This window comes from Bidens hawaiensis, unplaced genomic scaffold (assembly GCF_021521415.1).
Source record: "Bidens hawaiensis isolate Kalapana, Puna unplaced genomic scaffold, B.hawaiensis_p1.1 tig00048380_1, whole genome shotgun sequence".
Taxonomy (NCBI): Eukaryota; Viridiplantae; Streptophyta; class Magnoliopsida; order Asterales; family Asteraceae; genus Bidens; species Bidens hawaiensis.
Genome location: NW_027498668.1, coordinates 39768 through 63951, shown reverse-complemented (window position 1 = coordinate 63951; position 24184 = coordinate 39768). Strand labels below are relative to the sequence as shown.

At 37.9% G+C, this 24184-nt stretch overlaps 1 protein-coding gene across 1 annotated transcript; it reads right to left on the bottom strand.

The window, feature by feature from the left end:
- Nucleotides 1–3689: 3689 nt before the first annotated feature.
- LOC143597496 (high-affinity nitrate transporter 2.1-like) lies at nt 3690–5972 on the bottom strand. The gene is made up of 3 exons (XM_077075986.1): nt 5163–5972; nt 4956–5071; nt 3690–4356 (listed from the first exon to the last, which is right to left on the bottom strand). Exons 1-3 carry the CDS (start codon nt 5970–5972, stop codon nt 3690–3692), a joined length of 1593 nt encoding a protein of 530 aa, XP_076932101.1.
- Nucleotides 5973–24184: the final 18212 nt, after the last annotated feature.

Here is a 24184-nt window from a genome sequence, read left to right as displayed (position 1 = left end):
CGTGGCTATTTTTGAACTTTTCGTTGACTTTGAAACATCTAGAGCATTAATAAAGAAGATTTTTCTCATAATGACGAAATTTTATTGCTAATAGCGATTATATTAGCGAAAATGTTTACCAAATGTTACAATTATGAGTTCTATAGTTCTTAATTTTATCAAAACGGACTTGAGTGCAAAGTTTGTGTACCTCGGGAATGTCTGAGATGGTTCTCAGCGGCAGAGCTTGATGCGGGTTGGTCTTCATTCACAAATGTCATCCCGGCGAAGGTTAGAGGATTGATCAGCTCAACAAATTGGTCATCTTCCCGATCTGGCTCGGTTCCTTCAGCAGATAGAGTGATCATGACCTTTTAGCTAGACCCAGTCTAATTTCAGTTGTAGCATCAGAGTTTATCCTTGTCAAACCCAATTCCATTTCAATCTGAATCTTTGAACCTGTTTTTGCCATATTTCTTCATGAAGTTCGAGGCTTAGTGAACAACCATGGTCATCTGATATTTGATGTCCATCTTTTTGAGATCCTTCTTGTTGATCTCAGGAATGTCTCATTGTTGAAATGAAGGGGGTAGCAGTTTTCCTGGTAGTAACTCCTAGTGGCTTGACATAAAGGCATGAAATGCTACATGTGTATCATCAATTTGAGGAGATGAGTAGGATGGGCTGCTTGCGGGTTTCTTGATTCCATGAGCCTTCAATGCTTACTCAACAACTTTATCAACTATATCTTGAAAGGAACTTGAGCTAGATGGTGCTTGTGGACTTGCAGCAGTCTTGAAAACAGAATTCTGCTTTAGTTGAGTGGCAAACATATTTACTCCATCAACTGGATGAATGGTGGGATGTGCTTGGCTGAGAAAAGCTATACTGACTCCAGACCAGCTGAATTTCCGGCATGATTGAGAGAACTTATGTGGTTGCCCAATCTGAGTTTGTCATCCATTTCAAATGACTTGATGGTGGATGTCAAATCAAAAAGAGAATTGATTTGAAGGTTCGTTGTTCTCTTGATTGTGATCACACTACTGTTCCAGGTGTATGGTAAGGAGTTCAACAACTTGTAATTAATTTCAATTTGATCATAATCAATGCCAACACTCTTCATCTTGGTTATCAATGTCTCAAACCTATGGATAAGATTTCCAACAGTTTCTCCTTGCACATGTTTAAACATATTTAATTCACCTTTCAACATGGCTTTCTTGTTGTTCCTCATTTCTATATTTCCTTTAAATTTGTTGACCAAAGCATCCCATAAGCCATTAGCAATTGTTTGTTTCCTTAAAGTTTGAGCAATTTCTAGTGAAAGTCACACACTATAAATCCCATAGGCCTTTTGATCATCGATCAACAGATTCTTATCTTCATCAAATTAGGCCAGCACAGGTTTGGGAACCGGTCCATCAGCAGTATCAGTTGTAGGAACGTAAGGACCAGTCTCAACTGCTCCAAGAAGAGCATAATCAGTTATTCTAATGTAGTCCTTGAAACGCCATTTGAATTCTTCAAAGTTATTGTCCCACTTATGAAGTTTAGGAGGTTTATTAGTTGTCCAAGCCTCATTCTCAAATATTCTAAAACTTTTTATATCTTTAGTCTTAGAAGTCATTGTGCAAAACAAGTTTCAAGTCCAAACAGTTCACAAACAGATTCTGTGAAAAAATCTAAGTCCAAACCAATCGAGTTTTAAAAGGATTCAAATCGAATTGGTATAAATGAATCGAACTGGATTGCATTCGAATCGAATTAAAATTTTGAATTGAATCGAGTTTTAAAAGCAATCAAATCGTATAGAAATTCGATTCGAACGGTTGAGAAATTCGATTCGAATGGTTTTAGAAATTCGATTCGAATGGTTTTATAGATTCGATTCGAATGGTTTCTGGAATTCAATTCGAATGGATTTAACAATTCGATTTGAATTGTTTATGTATTCGATTCGAGTGGTTGGATGCGATTCAAATGGTTGCAAATTTGATTAGATCTGTTTTCAGGAAAGTACGGCTTGTACTTTTTCACGTCTTTTCACACTTTTCCGCTTTAGGAAACTCGAATGAAAGACCTTAACACTTGATAGATCTAAGAACCACCAATTTTGAAGACTTTAACAACATTAATCAAGAACTTTTAACAACTTTAACTCCACAACATCACACAAACAGTCACTTTCACAAACCCGAAGCTAAGAACACTTTTCTTTCAAACTTGTAAACATACTAAAAACAACAAATGAACCCGTATACCTACTTAAACTCTTGAATACACGTCTTCAACACACAAACAAGACCAAAATCCAAGGTGGTGACCCAAGATCCACTACTAGTAGAGCTGAAAGCTCCTATACCAATTGTAGGTCCTATGGACAGATCAAACAACAAACAACTAATGTTCTTGGATCAATCTCACAACTAACTAGCGGAAATCACTAGTTGAGAACTGAGATTTGTTTGGTTGGTTATTTCCCAAAATGGAAAGTTAGAGAGGGAGAGGAGAGAGTAGATGAATGGATAAGATAATATTATGCAAAGGTTATGTTTGCATGAGAAGCATACACTATTTATAGTGTACGTTCTCATGCACCATCTTAACATTATTACGGCCCAATGGGCTTTGTTTACATGGCCTCATGCCCAAACATACAAGAGATAAACCGACAAGCTAACTAAAATACAACATTGATAGAACGAGTAAATACAAAAGACTAATATACAAAACAGGGCCCTAGAGATTAAGCAACTAATTTTCGGTCAACAATTACACGAGAGGAAACTAATATCTTGATGACTAGTTTTGCATCTCATAAACAAATGGCTCAAATGCAAATTTTATAGTTAGTAAACACTTTTAGTATAAAGTATTTTGATGATACTCTCTTAATTTTTATTAGATAAATATTTGAAAAGAAAACAAGAACTAGTACATATGTTACTCTATATTGAAAAAACTTGTACTCAAGATGAATCAAAAGGTTTCATAAACTTATATTTACAAAGACATTCCTTGAATATGTAGAGAACTATCACAACGATTTGTTGAAACAACACAATTTTTGGCCTTATAATTCCCCCTTGACTTAAGACATCAATTATTTAACTATGTCACTCATCCTCACGAAATCACTTGATAAAACCAAAGCCTCTTTGTTTCAGTTCAAACCCTAAAGGTATGATCCACCTAATTTCATTCGCTTCTTTATCCATCTCAGATCTTAAGCTATATAGGCTGAGATGAGCTCGAATATCCACAAATCGATCTCGAATTATGTAAATTTAGTGTGTACTATATTTGTTACATATATGAGAATGTGTTTGTTAAGTATATGTAACTCGGTTATTACATGTATGTAAACTTAATTTCTCAATGTTTCAACTTTTATATTAGTTTATTATTTCAATCTTTATCATCGAATAAAATGTAAGTTTAGACATTAATTATATCATTAGTTGCAAGTACGAAATATATTAATTATGTTGTTCATAAATGTAGCTAAGAAATGAAACTTTTTAAGAGGAATCACTGACAAACAAACACTTATTTTTAATTATACACGATTTTTTTTTGTAATACAACATACAATCCAAAATTTCTTTTTTAGAGCAACTCCATATTTTTAGATAAGCATAAATGTTTGCTTGTTTGTGGATTATATGATCCACAAAATCTTTATATGAAAAACGGGTTTGAACTAATCAAACATGGTTAGGAGTGTTTCCGGGTGGCGTTGGAGCCGATGGTACCCTTCCACCACGCTCCGACCGGCTATTCTCGGCGAATTTTAGACTTGCTTGGTGCATTCCTTTCTGTTTTTCCTCCTCGGTCCACTTGGAAACATAGTAATGCTCTTCACTACCTTTGATGATGTCTTGACTAGGAGGGAAAAACATGCTCCCCCATTGTGGGAAGTGAACAAAACTCACTGGAATTGTTACCAACATGATCATGATACCCATGTACGTTAACCCCTTTTCCGTTGAGAAAGATGCATTCGCAAAGAATATTAATTGGGTTAGCCCTGATCCAAAGTTCCCACCAGCCCCAGTCATTCCTGATATGATACCAAGGGACCTTCGAGAGATGAATGGAATGATGCCGAATGTAGCACCACAAGCGGCTTGTGCTCCGATTGAGAAGAGCATCATAAAGGTGATGGCTAATGGTAACGAGTTGACTAAGCCAAGGCATAAGCAACACAAACCACCAGCAGTTTGAAGAAGCCACAAGTTCCAGAGACGACCTCGCATTCCGAATCGTGTTGCCATGTAATCTGATGTGAAACCTCCAAAGGGACGAGCTAGAAGATTTGCCATTCCGAAGCAAGCCGCAATGATACCAGCAAGGTGAAGCTTTAGATCAAATCTATTATTATAAACAAATACAAGAAATAAGTTAACCTTTTATGTAAAATTTTAATTTTTAGATGACTATTAGCTTTTAAGTATATTTGATTATTGTTCATTGCGTTCACTGTTTTTAAAAGTTCAATATTTATACTGCATCAACTTTACCTGTTGTTCCCAACATCGTAAGTTGAAAATGTCATTACAAATTAATTTACAAGTTAATTAACTAATGAATATATAAACTTAGTTTATTGTCAACTAAGTAGTTCAACCCAATTTATTAATCATGCTAATATTAACTTTCATCATTTAGAAATCTTGTAAAAACCAATACAGAAACGTATTATATAATGAAGAAAGTGTTCTTCCTAGCTAGTAACAAACCATATTCAAATTGTTACAGTTCAAGTCCCACCATTTTCATTTTTTTACAAGTAACAATTATCGGACTATATTTTTGTCGGTGTATGTTCTCCGTTCAAATATTAAAATAAAAATTAACCTCTTATCATCATTTTTTTATGTATAAGTAACACTTTTGTACGTAAAATGATAAGTTATATTAAGTGGCCCAGAGAATATACGGTTATTAATCAATAGAAACATATAATATACCTATCGTAGAAGTATTCAGCAATCACGTTATCAATTGTCAGCTCAACACCCATGGAGTAACCATAGAGAAGAACAAAGATCCATGTCCTATAGTTTGTCACAGCATACCATAAAACCTGAATGAAAAAAAAAGAGAGAAATTAAACATCAAAAAATTTAAAGTAGATAAAAATATGTTATGTTATGATATGATATGAGAAAGTTTACCTTGCCGAATTTATCTTTGGCAACATCACCTTTCTTCTGAAGGGCACCAAGGTTACCATCAGGCAAATCTTGGCCAAGAGTCAACACCAAAATGCCCATAATTACATTAAACCACCCTGGTATGAAAAATGCAATCCTCCAAGCCGTGAACGGTGTCGCTCCAGCCTTCTTGATGATCTCGAACAACACCGGCATAAGGAGTTGCGTGGCACCTCCCCCCATGTTCCCCCAACCGGCCGCTGTCCCGTTCACCAGCCCGATAATCTTGCTGTTGAACATGGTACTCATCCAGTACTGGCACGACACAAACGTAGCTAACGAGAACCCGATCATGAATCTGACGACTATGTACCCGCTAGCATCGCTTACAAAAGACATGCAAAAGACGGTGGGAGCGGACAACATGATGAGGAAGGCGCAACCGTAGCGAGGCCCCAACAAGTCACAAACCGCACCCATGGCCAGCCTGGAGAAAATACTACCCGAAACAGACGCCACACCCGCGTTCCCTATGTCGGCTTTGGTGAGGTCCAGGTTGTCGCGGATGATGGGGACAAGTGGAGCGGCCGCGAAGGTGGAGATGAAGGTGGTGAAGAAAGATATCCATGAGAGGTGGAATGTTCTCATGTGAGGGTTTGCAAATGAGAAGAGTTTGAACACGGTTGCTTTGTGTTCGGAGTCCACTGGTAGGTCGAATTTCGCAGTGCGATCGGTGTGCACCACCGGAGACGCCACCGAGAAGGCCATCACTGCTTCTCTGCCGGTCACTCCATGCATGGAGCTTCCTGGAGAACCTTCAACCGCAGGCATTGCTGATATTTGACCTCTAACGGTTTGATTTTATGTTTTTGTTGTTTGCTTATATGTTTTCAGATATTGTTATATATAGATGAAGTTAATAAGTTTAATAGTACAAGTTGAGGGGATGTTGAAATGGTATAAGGATATTAAATATGTATATAAGGGTTGACAAATGAAAGGGTTAAAATTTGATAGCCAGTGGACATTCCCAAAAGGTTGTAGATACTTTTTTGTGGAATCCAGTTTGCCGCATACGATGGATAGGAATAGCATTTGGCCTTATCCGATATTCCAAAAGATCTCTACCGCAAGTATTAAAAATATGTTAATAACAACACTTGAAGATATGATACTAGCTATATGTCACTAGTCCAAAACATGCCAAAATTGGTGAGGTGATTTTGGCTTTAAGGTGCGGTAATAGGAACGCACCTTATAGACTCTAACCTTTTGGATATTAGAACCGTATCTTTAAATAACTACAAGGGCATCGCATCTTCTGTTAAATTCATGACCGCATCTATAAATAGACAACCGCACCTTTGATAAGGGGTATATTTTTTTCAATTAGCTAGAATTCTGGAAACACAATATATAAAAGTTGATATACATATACAAAACCCAACCCAAAGTACCACAAACATATATGTTTAAAAATGAAGTAATTAATAAACAATAACTTCCGAACCGACGTCTTCACCCTTGCAACCCGAGCCGACGTCTTCACCCGAAGTCCCGAATCGTAAAAATTACCTAACAAAACATAGTTAAATATATAAACAACCGTACAATCAAAATAAAATCACTCCATTCCACGATATTTTATGATTAATTTAGTCAACGTATTAAGGTAAAAAAATCAACAAAATCAGATCAAATATGAATCATCTAAACAACCAAAGAGTCAATTAAACCCTACGATGAAAGATAATCAAATCATATTAACAACTAGGCTTAAATATTGGGTTACTAATATCATAAACAAATAAGCTGTTCATATATTTTATAAAAATGGGAGTGAAACCTCCTCAGATGAATCGGTTAACCCGAAACTTAAAGACCCAAATGATTAAACCAATCCAAACCAAGTATATTCGTAACCCCATAATAGTTTGTGACTGGTTAATCGGGTGTTTGCAATCTGATTGGAGTGGCTTGAGGTCAAGTGGGCTATTCGGTTTCGGTTAAAACTACGGACTTGTTGAAATTGTTAATCTCCTGATCAAGATAAAATCAAGATTGGAAGCTGCTCAAAGGAAAATATATTTACGTTTTATTTGTTATTAGGTCTATGTATTTAGTTTATGTATTAAATGGGCTGAACATATATTTAGAAGCCTATGTGTGTATTTGATGTCTAATGGGCATGTAGCCCGATCAGTAGATATTTAGGTTATGTTATGTATTGTCAAACGTTGTCAGACAGTTGATTATGAACGGTTATGAAAACAGTTAATCAACCGTTCATATCAACAACTACAATCAACCGTGTATATTTATCATCAATAATATTAACTTTACATCAGTTGTTTCTTGTTCTTGTTCCATTCCTTATGAGATGATGATAGAGCAATGCTTGGATGAGGGATTACACTTGACTTTTTGTGAAGGCAAATCCCAACCCGTAATCTGCAAGTGCTGCAGCCGCTACTACGCCTTTTCCCGTGGATTTTTTAATCTCCTTAACTTGCGGAATATGCAAACTGTTCAACCTAATAATGAAGAAACAATGTAGCTAAACATGAAATTGTGAAGAACAGAAGGAATTAAATACTAGAAAAAAATTACCTTATGCAAATGAGACGGTATATAAAATATGTTCCGACTATCAAATGCATTAGCTTTCACATACCACCCAAATGATGTAAGAAGTTTCAACACCACTCATTGCCCTCTCAGTGGTAGAGTTGCTTCATGAAACAGAACTACATCGGAATTTTAAAGAAGACAAATTAACTAACCATGCAAATAAAGTATGCATATTTCAGTAAGTAATGGCTTGTGGCTGTAATTTTTCGCCTGACCTTATATGCTTTTAATCATATAACACTTTAACTCAACAATCAAATTGATTAAACCCTAAAAGTTAAACACAAAGACAACAATAACTATCGAAATCAAATACAAATACAGTTTGATTGAACTACCTAATCTCAATTATAACAAAAAACGACCTCTTCCTAGAATTGATTACAAGCTACTATAGGTGTCATTGAGCAACCGCGACAATGGAAAACCCACGCTACCATAGGTGTTGTTGAAAGACCGATGGAAAGGATAAACCCTTGCTACCATAGACGTCGTTGAACGAACGTCGGCAACGAAAAACCCCGCTACCATAGGCGTCATTGAATGACCGCCGGCGACGAAGAACCCTCGCTACCATAGACATTGTTGAACGACCGCCGGCAAAAGACAGCCTCTAAATACTGAGGCAAAACACATCCAGCAATACGAAACCACAAGCACAAACCATAGGTAACAAAGAAGGTGTAACCCACACAATGAAGAAAGTAATTCAGATAATGGCAAGTTAAACTTCAATTTGGCTGTAGATGATAAGAATACACCATAGAAAGCTACCAACGAAGCACAAAACAAACATTACAGATAAAAATTACTGTAACATCACGAATGTTTTGGATCAAAGTTGCCAAGTTCAAAGTAAAAAGGACCAAAAGTGATAAGTTATAAACTCCAGGGTTAAAAATGAAAATTTTGTTTTCCTGTCCCGTAGCGATACGGGACGGGTCAAAGGACAAACCCATTTCGTATCGCCAAGGGCTTATTCCAGAACCCAAGGTTTGGGCTGAGGGCGATACGCGATACCTAAAGACACCAAAGTCATCACCTATCGCGATGACGTGGTCTGACAGGTGTTGACACGTGTCCACACGTGGCACAATGTTCGCCACGTGTCACCACGTGGCATCACGTTTGTCACGTGTCGCCACATGGCAAATCTATAGGGCATGTCATCAGCATACGTTGCGATACGCGACGGGCTGACCAAGGGGCCATTGCGTATCGCGATGGTCCCTGGAAATGCCAATGAATAGCAAGCTCTGGCCAGTCCATTTCTCACACCAAAATTCACACATCATTCTCTCTCTAAACATATCTCTAAGCCTCGTGAAGCGTGCCCTCGATCACCTCGTAAAATGTGCCCAATTTCCTTGATTTTCGTGCAATAACCAAAGATATCTCGAAGTGTGTACCAATCATCGATGACACTATTTTGAAGTCCAAGCCATTTTGAGACGACCCAGGTCCATCTCGAAGTACGTTTCGTGAAGATTGGATGCCTAGATAAACGTGTCAAAGGAAGGGTTGATCAAGAAGTTCAAGAAAATGAAGCGGCGTCGAAGTGATGCTCGATTGCATAGGGTTTCTATAAGCCAACTAAGGTAGGTGTAATGCCCGAGTAAAATAATAATAAAATATTTAAAAGGCTTAAAACCCTAAGTCGAGGATATACTCGATACCTATATAGATAATAAAGGAAAACGTAACAAAGAATGTAAACAAAAGAAAGATATATATAAAGTGATTCTTTGCTGTAATTATTATTATTAAGTTTATTATTATTCTTAGATAATAAGTAAAATAAAAGTATACATTTCTTAAAGAAGAAGAAACGTAGTATTTTAAGAAAAATAAAATAAGTTAAACTAAAGATTTATCTTATAAAAGAAAAGAAAAGTAAATAAGTTAAAAGAAAGAGTTTAACTTATAAAAGAAAAGAAAGAAAAGATACTTTTAAACTAAAAAGTTTAAGGTAAAGAAAGAATGTTTTGAACTAAAGGTTCATAAAGAAAATATAATCGAGTTAAAGATTTTAAAAAGAGACTAAAGGTCTTTAGCCGGATTTAAGATCCGACTAACAAAAGGTTATACTCGTACTATAGATGCGAGATAGCAAAGAAAGGGAAAGACTCTCAATAAGTGTATTGAAGTTAATCAAAAGAAAAGGTGAATACGCCAAACTTTATAAACTTGTTTAATCGAGTCAAATAAATGAAATGAATTACATGAGATTACTTGTCTCTAAAACATTATAAACAAAAGTAATCTCTAGCCCTTAGACTGTCGTGTACATTTTTTTGGATCCTTACATATGTGGTAAAAAGTCGGTGGGCGCACCGCGCCACACCTGGTCATGACCTCCACCACGATGGGCCGGACCTAAGTTACATCCGAGTAAGACTGACCATGTGTATACGTATGGTACCTAAGTAATGTTGAATGCTGGGGTGTCTTGTGTATGACTTAAGTTTATAATTGTGTTTTTTTTTTGTTTTAAATCTTGATTATTCCTAAGCCACGATGGGCCGGGCCTAAGTTATGTCTCGAGGGATAATCAAGTAAAAGAAAATATTTTATACGTCAGCTTATTCACCAGCATGTGTTGCTGACGTTTTTCTAAACATTTTGTAAGTAATCAAGAATAGGAGCTTGGAATGCTAGAAGTGCTTAGATATCCGATGGTTCGGATCGTTTTTTTTAATATAAAAGGTTGTAATGGTGGTTTAACATAAACAAGTTATCTTTTGTATAAACAAGTAATACTTAAAACGGGTATTTTATAATCCCGTCTTTTGACTTGTAAATAATAATATTTTAATCCACATAATTATAATTTCCGCTTTAAACACATAACTATGATTTATTTACAAATGTGGTACAAACATATGTGTCGTACACCTAGGCCGTGGTTTGGGGTGTGACAATTACAATCAGGGTTTCTCAAGACTTATCAAAAACACCGGTGTGCACCCACAAAATATTAAAAAGCAGTTTACATAGCTACAAATTATGCTTTAGTTCAACCATAAATTATAACAATACACCAAACTAGTTATCAATGAAGCATAATATAAGGATTACTAAAACGAAAATGCAGTTACTAGCAGATATGATTGTTGAGCCACAAATAATTAAGTACTAAGGATATGTTATTCTTAATGATGAGTCTGGATCAGTTATCCTTCTGAAGAGCTCTGGAGTTGTGTCAGGATCCAGGATCCTCGGTACTTGGTATTCTTAACAATTGTTTCTTGTGTGTAGGTTAATATTTAACAGATGCAACGGCTACAAGACTTATCTCGCTACTGGACTTGTCAAACACGTGGTCAAAAGTCATTGATGAAGATAGTGGGAAAATGGCGGATATGTAGGACTAGTTAGTTGTTATTATTGTTATATAACGAGTTATGATCAAAATTAGGACTACGCGCTCACATACGCACGAACACATTCACTTACTGCTGACATTCATAAACACTTTCAGTAATTCATACACACACTTAGCTATTTTGTAATCTTTGATCATAAATTCCACCCTTGTAACCCGATTTTTAGATTAATATAGTGGTGATAGACGATATTTCATCACCCGGGGTTTTTGTGCCGGCGATCCGAACAAGATCAAGGGCTTTCCTCGTAACAAATCCTCGTGTTTGTGTTTGAAATCTTTACATAACCGATATTATCATCATAGCACTAAACCTCACCTTACAAATTTGGTTACTTGATCCTCAAACGATTTTTAACCAAAACAATTTGGCTCCCACCGTGGGGAAATTGGTGCTATAATCCAGAAAATACCTTATCAATATTCAACCTTTCATACCCATATAACCATCAATAGCCTCTCAACAATCTTCTGCTTCATCAACCATGCCTCATCCGTTTCTCACTCATCAAGAACCTTACCACCGATGCCTCCTCCGCTGCAGAAGCTCCAAGGACCACCGCAGATGGAAACAAGACACAAATCCCAGTCTTCCAGAGCTCAAAAACCATTCTTGCCACTTCGGTGGTTAACTTTAACAATGATGTTTCTGCTATGTTTTCACAGCTTAAATCTTACATGGAACAAAAATACAAGACTAACCAAAGGATCCTTCGGGAGATAGAAGATCTCAAGAGGACCAAGAGGCCAGCAGAGGATCAAACTCCCCTGATGCCTAGGATGCTAGATTTCACCACTCTAGGGTCCTTGGCTCAACCTACTCATGGACCATGCATCCTTCAACCGGGATCCATGAGTCAGCAAACTCAGGGGTCCTCAGTTTTCCAACAAGGATCGTCCGTCCTTAATTCAGGGTCAATGGGTCAGCAGACTCAAGGATCATCGTTCCTTCAACCAGGTTCCTCTGGGCTATGTCACTAAGGATCCTCAAGAATTCAGCATCAGAGGTCTTCGAAGGTCCATGAAGGAGACATTATTCCCATGCAGACCATCGCCTATGGTGGACCAACTCCTGTAGCAGATGCTTCTTACCTCAGCTATTCTTCTGGAATGCCGACATTCACGCAACAAAGAGGTAACATGCATGATCCTATATCCTTAGATGCTAATCGTGGTTCCATGCAGGATGTAGGTATCAACCAAGCTATGGCTAAGGAACTGCAGAAACTTAAGGATATGATATCCAGTGTACCAGGGGTGGTCCGTCCAATCCCTGAAATACCAGAAGGAAGCCACAAGTTTTTAGATTTGCTCCACCTATTTGTGATGCTGAAATCCCAAATAGATTTCAGACACCCAACATGAAGGTGTACGATGGAACCACTAATCCAGAAGAGCATGTAGATCAATACAGGGAGAGGATGGAGATCAATACGATCCATGAAAGACTCAAGGAGGTTTGTCTATGCAAGGGTTTCGGATCCAAACTAACAGGATTTGCATTAAAATGGCTGCTAAGTCTTCCTCCCTTTTTTGTTACTTCTTTTTCACATTTAGTTAACTTTTTCAACATTCAGTTTTATTGTAGTAAGAAATTTGAAAAGTTAACTAGTGACTTATATAGAGTTGTCCAACCCAATGATGAATCCCTTGGGTATTTTGTCACGAGGTTTGGTATGGAGGTCCTAGAGATCCCTAATCTTGATATGGCTATGGCTGTGGAAGCCTTCAAGATGGGGCTTAATAGGGGCTCCCCCTTTTATGATGATCTTGTGATGACTCCTTGTAGGACTTTAGATGAAGTAAGGAACAGGGCACTTAGATTAATATGGTTAGAGGATGACAAAATGATCCAAGAACGGTTAGGGTCTCAAACGAATAAAGAATCTCCTGACAAGAAACAAGGATCCTCGTTCAGAAACAACAACTCGAAGCCTTACTCCAAATTCAACAACCAAAACGTCCGAGCAGTTGAAGAAGGAGATGATGATGAAGATTACCCAAGCATCTCAGAGTATTGCTTCTTTGTGGATAATCATGGCTTGATTTGCGCCATAAAAGATCTAGGAAAGAAAGTAAGGTGGCCTCAAAAGAACGAGAATTCAACGACATTCAGAGACAAATCCTAATTGTGCACTTTCCATGAGGATTTTGGCCATACAACGGATGACTGCATTGGTTTAAGGAGGGAAATTGGATACCTCCTAAGCAAGGGCAATTTTAAGAAACTCTTGGGGAGAAAAAAGTCAAGGATCCAGGATCCTGAAGATGTCCTGCAAAAAGAAACTCCTCCTCCACCAGATGCACAAGTGATCAACTTTATCTCTGGCGGCTCAGATATATATGGTACTTCGTTCTCCTCGGCTAAGAGACATGCCAAAGAGACCAACTTGGAGAACGGGGAACGACCGGTCATATCCACCACTTTGACGACTGACAAAAGAATCTTCTTTGATGAAGAAGATAAAACAAGAATCCAGGATCCACAACACGACGGTTTGATTGTAAATTTATTTATTTCGCTAACCATTTTGTACGCAGGATCCTAGTCGATGGTAGAAGCTCAGTCAACATCATCCAGCATGATGTACTCTAGAAAATGAATATTCCAGACTCGGAGATCATCCCGAGGACATCGGTGCTTGTTGGTTTCAGTGGCGAAACCAAGAAAACATTGGGGGACATAAAACTCCCAATATACATTGAAGGGTTAAATTCTTACTAAAAATTTTGTGTTATTGATAACCTATCTTGTTGCAATGTTATTTTGGGCAGGCCTTGGCTACATGGAATGAAGGCTGTAGCCTCTACTTACCATCAGTGCATCAAACTACCAACTTCTTGGGGAGTAGTAAGGATAGAAGGTGACCGAGTCGAAGCCAAGAATTATTATTCTTCATCCATGAAGCCAACAGCTAAACAGACGATCGCATAACAACCACAACAGCATCCTAGGAACGTGTGGAGGCCCGGGAGCGAGATATAAAAGAAGTATCCTTGGACCCCGAGGATCCAGATGTGAAAGTTTTCCCAGGATCCAGTATCTCCAATGAGATCGATGAGGATATAGTATCCTTCCTAAAACGACGAAAATCCACATTTGCCTTCAAACTTCAGACATGACAGGTATTTCGAAAGAGGTGATTACTCATAAGTTATGCCTTGATAATTCCATTAAACCCGTCCATCAGAAGCGAAGGAAATCCGCTCCTGAGAGGAACGCGATCATACAAGAATAAATTGAAAAACTTCTTAAGGCCGGTATGATCAGAGAGGTTAAGTATCCTCGATGGTTGACTAATGTGGTTGTTGTTTCTAAAAAGAATGGAAAGTGGAGGGTGTGGGTCGGTTTCATTGATTTAAACAAGGCATTCCCCAAAGATCCTTTCCCGTTACCACATATAAACTCCATGGTGGATGCAATGGCAGGACATGAGATGCTTACCTTTATGGATGCTTCCTCTATGTTTCAACAAATTCATATGGAACCATCTGATCAAGAGGATACAACATTCATGACTCCTACTGGCATATACTGTTATATTGCTATGCCATTTGGACTAAGAAATGCAGGGGTAACATATCAAAGACTGGTCAACATGATGTTAAAAGATCAGTTGGGCAAGACCATGGAAGTCAACATAGATGACATGGTGGTGAAGTCGAAGAGAGATGAGGATCACCTTAGAGATCTTGAAGAAGCATTCAATATCCTAGATCAATACAATATGAAACTGAACCCGTAAAATGCCATTTTGGTGTTAAGGCTGGGAAATTTCTAGGAAACATGGTGACCAAGAGAGGAATAGAAGCGAGCCCCGAGCAGATAGAAGCCATCATTAACTTGAAGTCTCCTATGAACGCTAAGGATGTCCAAAGATTGACGGGAAGAATAGCTGCTCTCAACATATTCATTCCAGATCCTCAGAGAAGTGCAAAGACTTCTATGATATCATGAGGAAAAATAAAAAGTTTGAATGGGCTTAGAGACATGAGGATGCACTAAAGGCTATTAAGGATTATCTATCCCCAACGCCTACTTTGATGAAACCAATAGATGGTGACCCTCTGTCCATGTACTTAGCTGTGTAAGTTAATGCACTCAGTGTTGTTCTGGCCAAGGAACATGAAGGACAATAGCACATGGTATATTATGTAAGTAAAAGCCTCTTAGATGCAAAGGTCAGGTATTTTCACCTTGAAAAATTAGTTCTTGCTTTGATTATGGCCTCAACCAAGTTGAGACACTGTTTTGAAACACATACTATTATTTTGAGAACTAATTATTATGTTAAGAATGTGCTTAGAAAACCAAAATTGTCAGGAAGGATAGCCAGTGGGCTGTGAAGCTGAGTGCATATGATATTCAGTATGAGCCCAGAACAACCATTAAGTCACAAGCACTCGCAGACTTTGTGGCTGTTTTCAGTAGTGACATGCAGAAGGAAGCTGATCTAGAAGTTTAGCAACTAGAAGAAACCAAGGATCCTTGGATCCTCTTTACTGATGGGGCATCCAACATAAGAGGAACAGGATTGGGTATCCTATTAAAATCGCCACATGGGGACATAATACCGCAGTCCATCGCATGTGCATTCCAAGCCACCAACAATGAGACAGAATACGAAGCACTCATCGCAGGTTTACTTTGAGCCAAACAGATTGAGGATCCGGTATCTTCAAGTTTATATAGACTCTTTACTTATAACTAACCATTTGAACGGTTCTTATACTATTAAAGGTGAGAATATGGTCAAATATTTAGAAATTGTGAATGAATTAGCAAAATCCTTCGAGTTGTTTAGTATCATACAGGTACTGAGAGAATAAAATGTTGGGGCAAATGCCTTAGCAAACTTTGCATCATCATTAAAGATCCCGAATGATGTAAAGATACCTATCATTCATATACTGTCTCCGGAAATTGGAGAACAGGAAGATGTGGAGGTAACAGTGGATTACACAGAAGAACATAAGGATCCTTTACCCTTTCCAAAAGCAGGATCTTGGATCCTTCCAATCAAGAAATTTCTTCAAGATGGAGAAATACCTACAGGGGAAAACCCTAAAGCTTTCAAATTGAAGGTATCACAATTCATTATTTTACAAGATACTATGTATAAAAAATCTCTTGCAGGTCCCTATTTGAGATGCATCGAGGATCCTGAAATACAAGAGTTACTCCAAGACTTCCACGAGGGTGATTGCGGCAACCACACAGGGGGAAGAGAATTATTCTCCAGGATACTTAGGACTGGATACTTTTGGCCAACAATGAAGAAGTATGCAATGGAGCATTCAAAGAAGTGTGATGCCTGCCAAAGGCATGGAAACATCCTTCATCAGCCAGCATAACCAATGTATCCTCTTCATGGCCTTTCATGAACTTGGGGAATGGATATTGTTGGCAAGCTACCAAAGGCACTAGGCGGAAAGTTCTTTATGCCTGCTATGACAGACTACTTCTCTAAATGGATTGAATCAGAAGCGTTCGTACAAGTCCGAGAAAGGGAAGTTATATCCTTCATTAAAAGAAACATTATAACTAGATTTGGTATCTCATCTGAAATTGTTTGTGATAATGGATCCCAGATTATTGGGAAAAGAACTACTAACTTTTGTGAGAGTTGTGGCATCAAGATGATTACTTCTACACCAGTTCACCCTCAAGCCAATGACCAAGCAGAATCAAGTAACAAGATCATCAACTTGAAGAAGAAACTAGGATCCAAGAAAGGCAAGTGGGCTGAGAAACTTCCTTATGTTCTTTGGGCTGACAGAACCACACCAAAGAATGCAACAGGCCAAACACCCTTCTCATTGGTGTTTGGATCAGAGGCTGTAATCCCTACAGATATGGTGGTACCTACAGCCAGAACAAACATCCGTGATCTTGAAGCCTATAATGAAATCCTACTCGAAGATTTGGATACCGTTGAAGAGCTGAGAGATCTAGCCAAGATCAGGATGGCGGCATATCAACAAAGGGTAGCTGGGGCATATAACAAAAGTATAAGGATCAGGAGATTCCAAAAAGGAGATCTTGTCTTGAGGAAAGCCTTCCAGAATACAACCAATCCGGTAGATGGAAAGCTACCACCTAAGTGGGAAGGTCCTTATATGACCGAGTCGGAGGCAGGAAATGGGGCATATCATTTGCTCACTATGGAAGGCAACAGGTTACCAAGGGCAGGGAATGTTATCCATCTCAGGAAGTACTTTTTCTGATAAAGATCAAGTATCCTTAAAGAATCAAGGATCCTAAAATTGGTAATATCTATCTAATCACTTGTTCATTTCATATTCTTATTATTAAAATAAAGATAATATACTCTTAACGTGTACTTTTTCCAAGTTTTAAGTATCAATGCAGATTTTAATAAGAGGTTCAATGTCTAAGAGGTTGGCCACCTCTCCCTCACGCTTAAGGTACACTACTGTTTCCTTTGGCCTAGCCCACGATTAAGGTATGACCCCCGACGGTCATATCTTCCAAGGTTTAAAGGTTTTCACCTTTCTTATAAATTAGAGTTTCTACACTCTCGCCTGGAGTGCACGTTATCCAACGTATAGTCCGGGCCAGCGGGACCAGTACACGCTTAGTGGCTGACAATTTCGTTGTCTTCGGCTATATCATACCCCCGACGGTCATATCTTCCAAGGTTTAAAGGTTTTCACCTTTCTTATAAATTAGAGTTTCTACACTCTCGCCTGGAGTGCACGTTATCCAACGTATAGTCCGGGCCAGCGGGACCAGTACACGCTTAGTGGCTGACAATTTCGTTGTCTTCGGCTATATGGAAGATCCTACGATTTATGGTAGACGTACCATACCACCGGTTTATAAAATTTTCATGTTATCTCACGTTTGGGCTAAATCCCGGTTTGGGCGAGTCCCCAGTTAACATCCGTATCTTTGGGCTTGTCCCCAGTATTGGGCTTGTCCTTAGTTTGGGCTTGTCCCCAGTTCAAGCCTGTCCCCAGTTCACGGGCTTGTCCCCAGATTATTTTATGGGCTTGTCCCTAGTTTGATGGGTTTAATCCTAGTTAATATCATAAGTTGTTTGCATCAGGTATCTTAAGTTCGATTACAAGGATCATAGTCAACATCTATGGATTCAAGATCCTTAGTTTATTTTTACATGGATTACAGAAGGCTCAATACTTATGGTAACTTAGATCTAATTAGATCTTATGGTATGACTTCTACTTATTGATTTCCATTTACTTAGTTTAAAACTTTATAAGTTCTTTTTGTGAAAGGATCTAAGATCCTTAATACATTTTAACAAGGATATTATGTTCTTCAAACTTTTTATTCAAGAATATTTCCTAAAGTTTTCAATAAAGCTAAGATTATATTAAACTTATTTTAAAATAACAGATAACAATACTTAAATAGTCAAAAGATATTGTTTATTAAAACTTACATAAAATTACCAAAAGCTAACCCAGACTCCATCCGGGTTAAAGTAAGTTGTTACTAATAGTTCAAACAAGTGCAGGAAAATAAAAGCAGGGGCATCAAAGGCTTCATCCCCACAAACAGAGGATCCCTTCACCTTTGTTACCCCTGATAATTGTCTTAAGGATCATAAATCTTTCATCCTAGATTACTATTGTCTTAAAGTACACAACCAAATATCCTGAAAACATCAAAAAAATAAAAATAAAACGGTCTCTGGCCTTGTCTTTATCATCCTTCATTGCCTGTCTCCACAGCATCCCCATCCGTTGCTGTTTCCTTTCCTTCATCTTTGTCACCTACATCCTTCATACCACTCGTCCCAGCTTCACCCTCATCTGCAGCCTTGCTCCCTTCACTTACATCCTCTTCTTCCTCTACTGCTCCCAACCTAGCCAGAGACTTCTTCCATTCATCCACCTCCCAGTTAGCCCTGTCAAAAGAAGGATCATTTGCCTCAGACACGAATTGGATCCTTGCCCGCAAAATAAGCTTTGCAACGGACATCTAGGCTTCATCAGTTTCCGCCTTGATCCCGTCCTTCATCCTCATTTCCATAGCATGGACTTGGGAGTCAGCCTGTTCCTTCTTCTTTGTGAACTTAGCAACCTGCTTGTCCTTGGCAGCAGCAAGAGTCCTCATTTGGTAAGAGTGGAAACCTTGGATGCCCTATAAGTCACAAGCTTGGGATCAACAACAAGTATCTAACAAGATTGGTAAGAAGAATAAAGGATTCTTACCTGAGTAACTGCCTGAGTGACCCCTCTTGAAGATGCTTCTCGACTTCCTGGGCTTCTGATTGAGGTTGTGGGAGCTTTCTTTTCTTCCTAGACTGAGTCTTATCTCTGGTAGTCACTGTGTGAGGGCTAGGAGCAGGGGTGGATTTGGAGGATTCCTTCTTAACCATCTTTGGAGAAATCAAGTGGTCTATATCATCCAGAGAAAATTGGGCAACAGACTTGTTGGCAGACTTAGGCATGTCTTCAAAACATAACAACACAGATAAGTTTTTCATTTTTTACTATACAAAATCAATATACTTTTCTTTATGATTATACTTACTTGACATATTACTTTGAGGTGAGATGTCTGGCTGTTCAACTTCTTAATCAGAATCAAGGATCCTGATCTTGAAAGTCCGGATTGTTGGGCTCAATGCAAGGAATGCAACTACTCTCTCTTTAGTTCCTGGAAGCTTGGCCAGATGTGCGAAGTTGTCAACTGCACAAAAGAAAGAAGAAAATCAGTACTTCAACCTTAATCAGTAAACAACAATAAATACAGCAACCCTACCCCGCCTAATCCACTTAGTAGGAAGGGTATTCCCGTTTGGAATTGAGTCTCGCTTGACAAAGAAAAATTTATTCTTCCAGTGAGAATCGTTTTGTGTGACTTTGTCAAGCAGAATCGGTTGGTGAGGCTTGGATTTGAGCAAGAAGCGAGTGGAACCGTGGGTGTACAGAGAGTATATGTATGACAGTTCAGAGAGTCCGAACTCAATATCATGGTCGGCTATGATTTCTTCAAGAGTCAGTAATGCTCGCCATATCATCGGCATACCCTGGATGTAACTAATGCCAGTAAGGGTGAAGAATCTCTGGGTAAACTCCGGGAATGGGTACGAGTAACCAAGCAGAAAGGGACAGGCCGGAAAACAAACCCATATCTTTGATGATATGTCGCTTGGGGTAGAGGAATCGTAAGGTCTGAACACGGTGTTGGAAGGAAAAGATGGTCCATAAACTTGCAAATTTCCGATGAAGGGTTTTTCAGTAACCCTTGACTTTTCATATCTCCACCCATATGGTTGGTCGAGTTTGAAAAACAACTATCGGTAGACATTGATCGACACTGAATATAAAAGGAGGAAAGGGATAAAGGATTACCTGAAATATGGAGGATTGAAGATGGGAAGCTTCCGGAATGAAGAGAATATAAAGGGAGCCGGGTTTTATCTTTGATCCATAAGTTAATTATTTATTTTTTATCTAACCCCTATTTATGTCTTTTCACCTAATCTCTTTGACAGCTTTTTTGAAATTTGAATGCAATTTCATAGCTGTGAATTTATCAACAACCGCCAAATTGGGGGCAATTGTTAAGCCACAAATAATTAAGTACTAAGGATATGTTATTCTTGATGAAGAGTGTGAATCAGTTATCTTTCTGAAGATCTCCGGAGTTGTGTCGGGATCAAGGATCCTCGGTACTTGGTATTCTTAACAATTGTGTCTTGTGTGTAGGTTAATATTTAACAAATGCAACGGCTACAAGACTTATTCTACCGGATATCTCGCTACTGGACTTGTCAAGCACGTGGTCAAAAGTCATGGATGAAGATAGTGGGAAGATGGCGGATTTGTAGGACTAGTTAGTTGTTATATTGTTATATACCGAGTTATTATCAAAATTAGGACTACACGCTAACATACGCATGAACACATTCACTTACTGCTGACATTTATAAACACTTTCAGTAGTTCATACACACACTTAGCTATTTTGTAATCTTTGATCATAAACTCCACCCTTGTAACCCGATTTTTACATTAATAAAGTGGTGATAGACGATTTTTCATCACCCGGGGTTTTTGTGCCAGCGATCCGAACAAGATCAAGGGCTTTTCCTCGTAACAAATCCTCGTGTTTGTGTTTGAAATCTTTACATAACCGATATTATCATCATAGCATTAAACCTCACTTTACAAATTTGGTTACTTGATCCTTAAACGATTTTTGACCAAAACAATGATAACAACACACATAAATAATGAAAATTATCAAAAAGAAGGTTCAATATCATCACCTCTTCGTCAATGTATGGGCTGAGAAGAAGAGGGAAAGTGAGGATTGTGTTGAGGTTTGCTTATCTGAAGGAGGGCTAATTGGGGAGAAAGTGAAGAGGGAAAGTGAAATATTTACAGAGGGAAGAAACCTAGATAAAAAAATTTGGATTGACCGCACCTTATGTTATTGACGGTTTTTTTTTTAATTTAAAATTTGCATTTTATTAAAGGTGCGGTAGGAAGTGTGAGCCGCACCTTTTGGTTTTTCCCACTCGCATCTTTTGATCAATTTTGTAGTAGTGTGTCTTTCAATTTTGGGTACAACAATATGTGACTATGTACGTCCCAAACCGACCATACGAACGGTTTTTGCACTTGATTCAAATTTCAAGACGGGTGTGGTAAATCAAACGACCGAACATAAATATAAAGATAAGATATAGATGAACGATCTCGTTGTCGGTTAATATATTTATAACATAAACAAATAACCGACCCACCCAAGGTGAGCTTCCATTGGGTGGATGATTTACATCATGGAAAACACGCACATATAAAAGACTACAAGTGACATATTTATAGCCTAAAACATTTCTTGTTGAAACCTTATCCCATTGAAGCTAAACGTGCGTCCCGAAGCTCTAGTTCCGTGTCCGGTTTTCTTGTCAGCTTTAATTATTAACTTGACCATCAAATATATATAACGAGTTTCGTAATTTGATATCGCAAGTCACAAATATTGGTCGTACAATCACCCCTTGACTTAGGATATCAAAACCTTTGTTGAATCGTGTCTCGCATATTCACGAATCAACACGATAAAGTCGAAGCCTCTTCAATCACCCCCTAAAGGTATGATCCACCTAATTCAATCATGAAGGAGTTATCGCTTCTTTATCCATCTTGGATCTCTAATCAGTATATGTTCAGAAGAACTATCGGGGACAACGATCAAATGACAAAGCTTATTATTTCCCTTTTAAGCGCCTTGTATAAAAAAAGTATGGAAATAATACTCTAAACACGATTCAACAATGAAGAAAAACCGAACGCATTTGACTTTCTTCAGTTTGGCCAACCCCGAACGACAATTATATCATGGCCCAGATAAAAATATAATTCAAGCAGCCCAAATAGAAAAGCATTGGGCTAGACTATTTCTTGAATTGATATAATCAGCCCACACAGAAGGCCCAATACAAATAACCCAGCCCAAAGCATGAATAACTTAGCCAAAAAAACAAAACATCAATCCTAAACCCTAGCTGCCTTATTATATGCCCAACACTCCAGCTGTAACAACTCGGGTTTTCATATTTGAATTCGTATTCGTTTTCCCGACTCGGGAATGTATTTCGAATCTTTCAAATTATAAAAATCTTATATTTATTATTATTTAACTTTCCTAGACTTAATTTATATTCATATAACTTTCAAACTCGTTAAACCATGCTTAAAAACCTTTAAAATCGCTTTAAACGACTAAAAATCACACTTATTGAAGTACAGGGAATAGTTTTGCATATTTTCGACTAAATTAACGAAACTTAAGCTCCAAGATATCTAAATTAATGTTTTAAATCAGCCCAAACCGTTTTCTTGTTGTCCAAGCCAAATTTTGTTTGTTACTATACCCAATTTTCTCATTAATAGTTTACTTTGTTTCCTAATCGAGTGGATTCCTTCATAAATGCATTATAACACTCAATATTAAATCAAGGGGCATTTACATATATCCCCTTCCTAAGTTTCCTTATTACATATTTACCCAACCTTAAAATAACAATTACATATTTCCCCTCACTAAACCACATATATTACATATCTCCCCATTTCATTAAAATTAACCAATTAAATGACTGTTTTACCCTTAATGAACTAATTAATAAACTATTTACATATACCCCCTTCTAGTATCAATTACATATATCCCCAATTTCAACCCAAACTAAGTAGGTATTAAGACATATATATCAAAAGCTAATAAATTCATCCGGTGTTAAAAAGCCAATCTCCATTCATGTTTTTTCTTATATATCCATTTATAAGTTCCGCAGCTTCTAAAATCTTCCTCCAAATATAGAAACAACAATTCTGCTTCTTCTTTGTTGATAACTAAAAGATCAAGTATTTTATGGTGCATTATTACAAAAAAAGGATCAATCTGAAAGTAAATCATGAGATCTACTAAAATCAATTCTGAATTCAGACCAGTCTTTGTACTCGACCTCAACCTCGTCATCTTCCATATTCTTTGAGCTATATTTTCTAAAGCCAACTTTAATACAATTGAAATCCATCTGCAATAAAGAAAAAATACATAAGGTTTCAAAAAAACCATTTAACAACCATAATAACAAGCGAAACAATTTAAGAACACACTAGAAAACAATATGCAACTTAATAAACATCACCATTACAATCTTAATCACCAATTTAAGAACAGGGGTCCGCGTCGGATGATAAAGGCTAGGGGTTAACATTTCACGGGTCGTACCCCATGTTACAGACCCAAATTGAAAACCGTGTCCAGGTTCCGGTTCCGAATTTCATGGCCAAACGGGTTTCGATGTTGTCCGGATCCGTACCCGTCAGAACTCCTATAACCCGTGAACCGTGAAGATTAACAGCCATCCCACTTTTCATGGACCCTATACAACCTCCTTGATTCTTGGAACTTCAACCATCAGTTCAAGGCTTCAAGCAATCCAAGAACCATTGATTTTCATTGTTATAAATAGTTGTTCATAAATCGATTTTCATTTTTATAAATGAT

Coding starts and splice junctions, on each gene's coding strand:
- LOC143597496 (XM_077075986.1), bottom strand. CDS start 5,972: ATGCCTGCGGTTGAAGGTTCTCCAGGAAGCTCCATGCATGGAGTGACC. Junction 5,072..5,162: donor CCAAAGATAAATTCGGCAAG/GTAAACTTTCTC, acceptor TTTTTCATTCAG/GTTTTATGGTATGCTGTGAC. Junction 4,357..4,955: donor GCTGAATACTTCTACGATAG/GTATATTATATG, acceptor TTATAATAATAG/ATTTGATCTAAAGCTTCACC.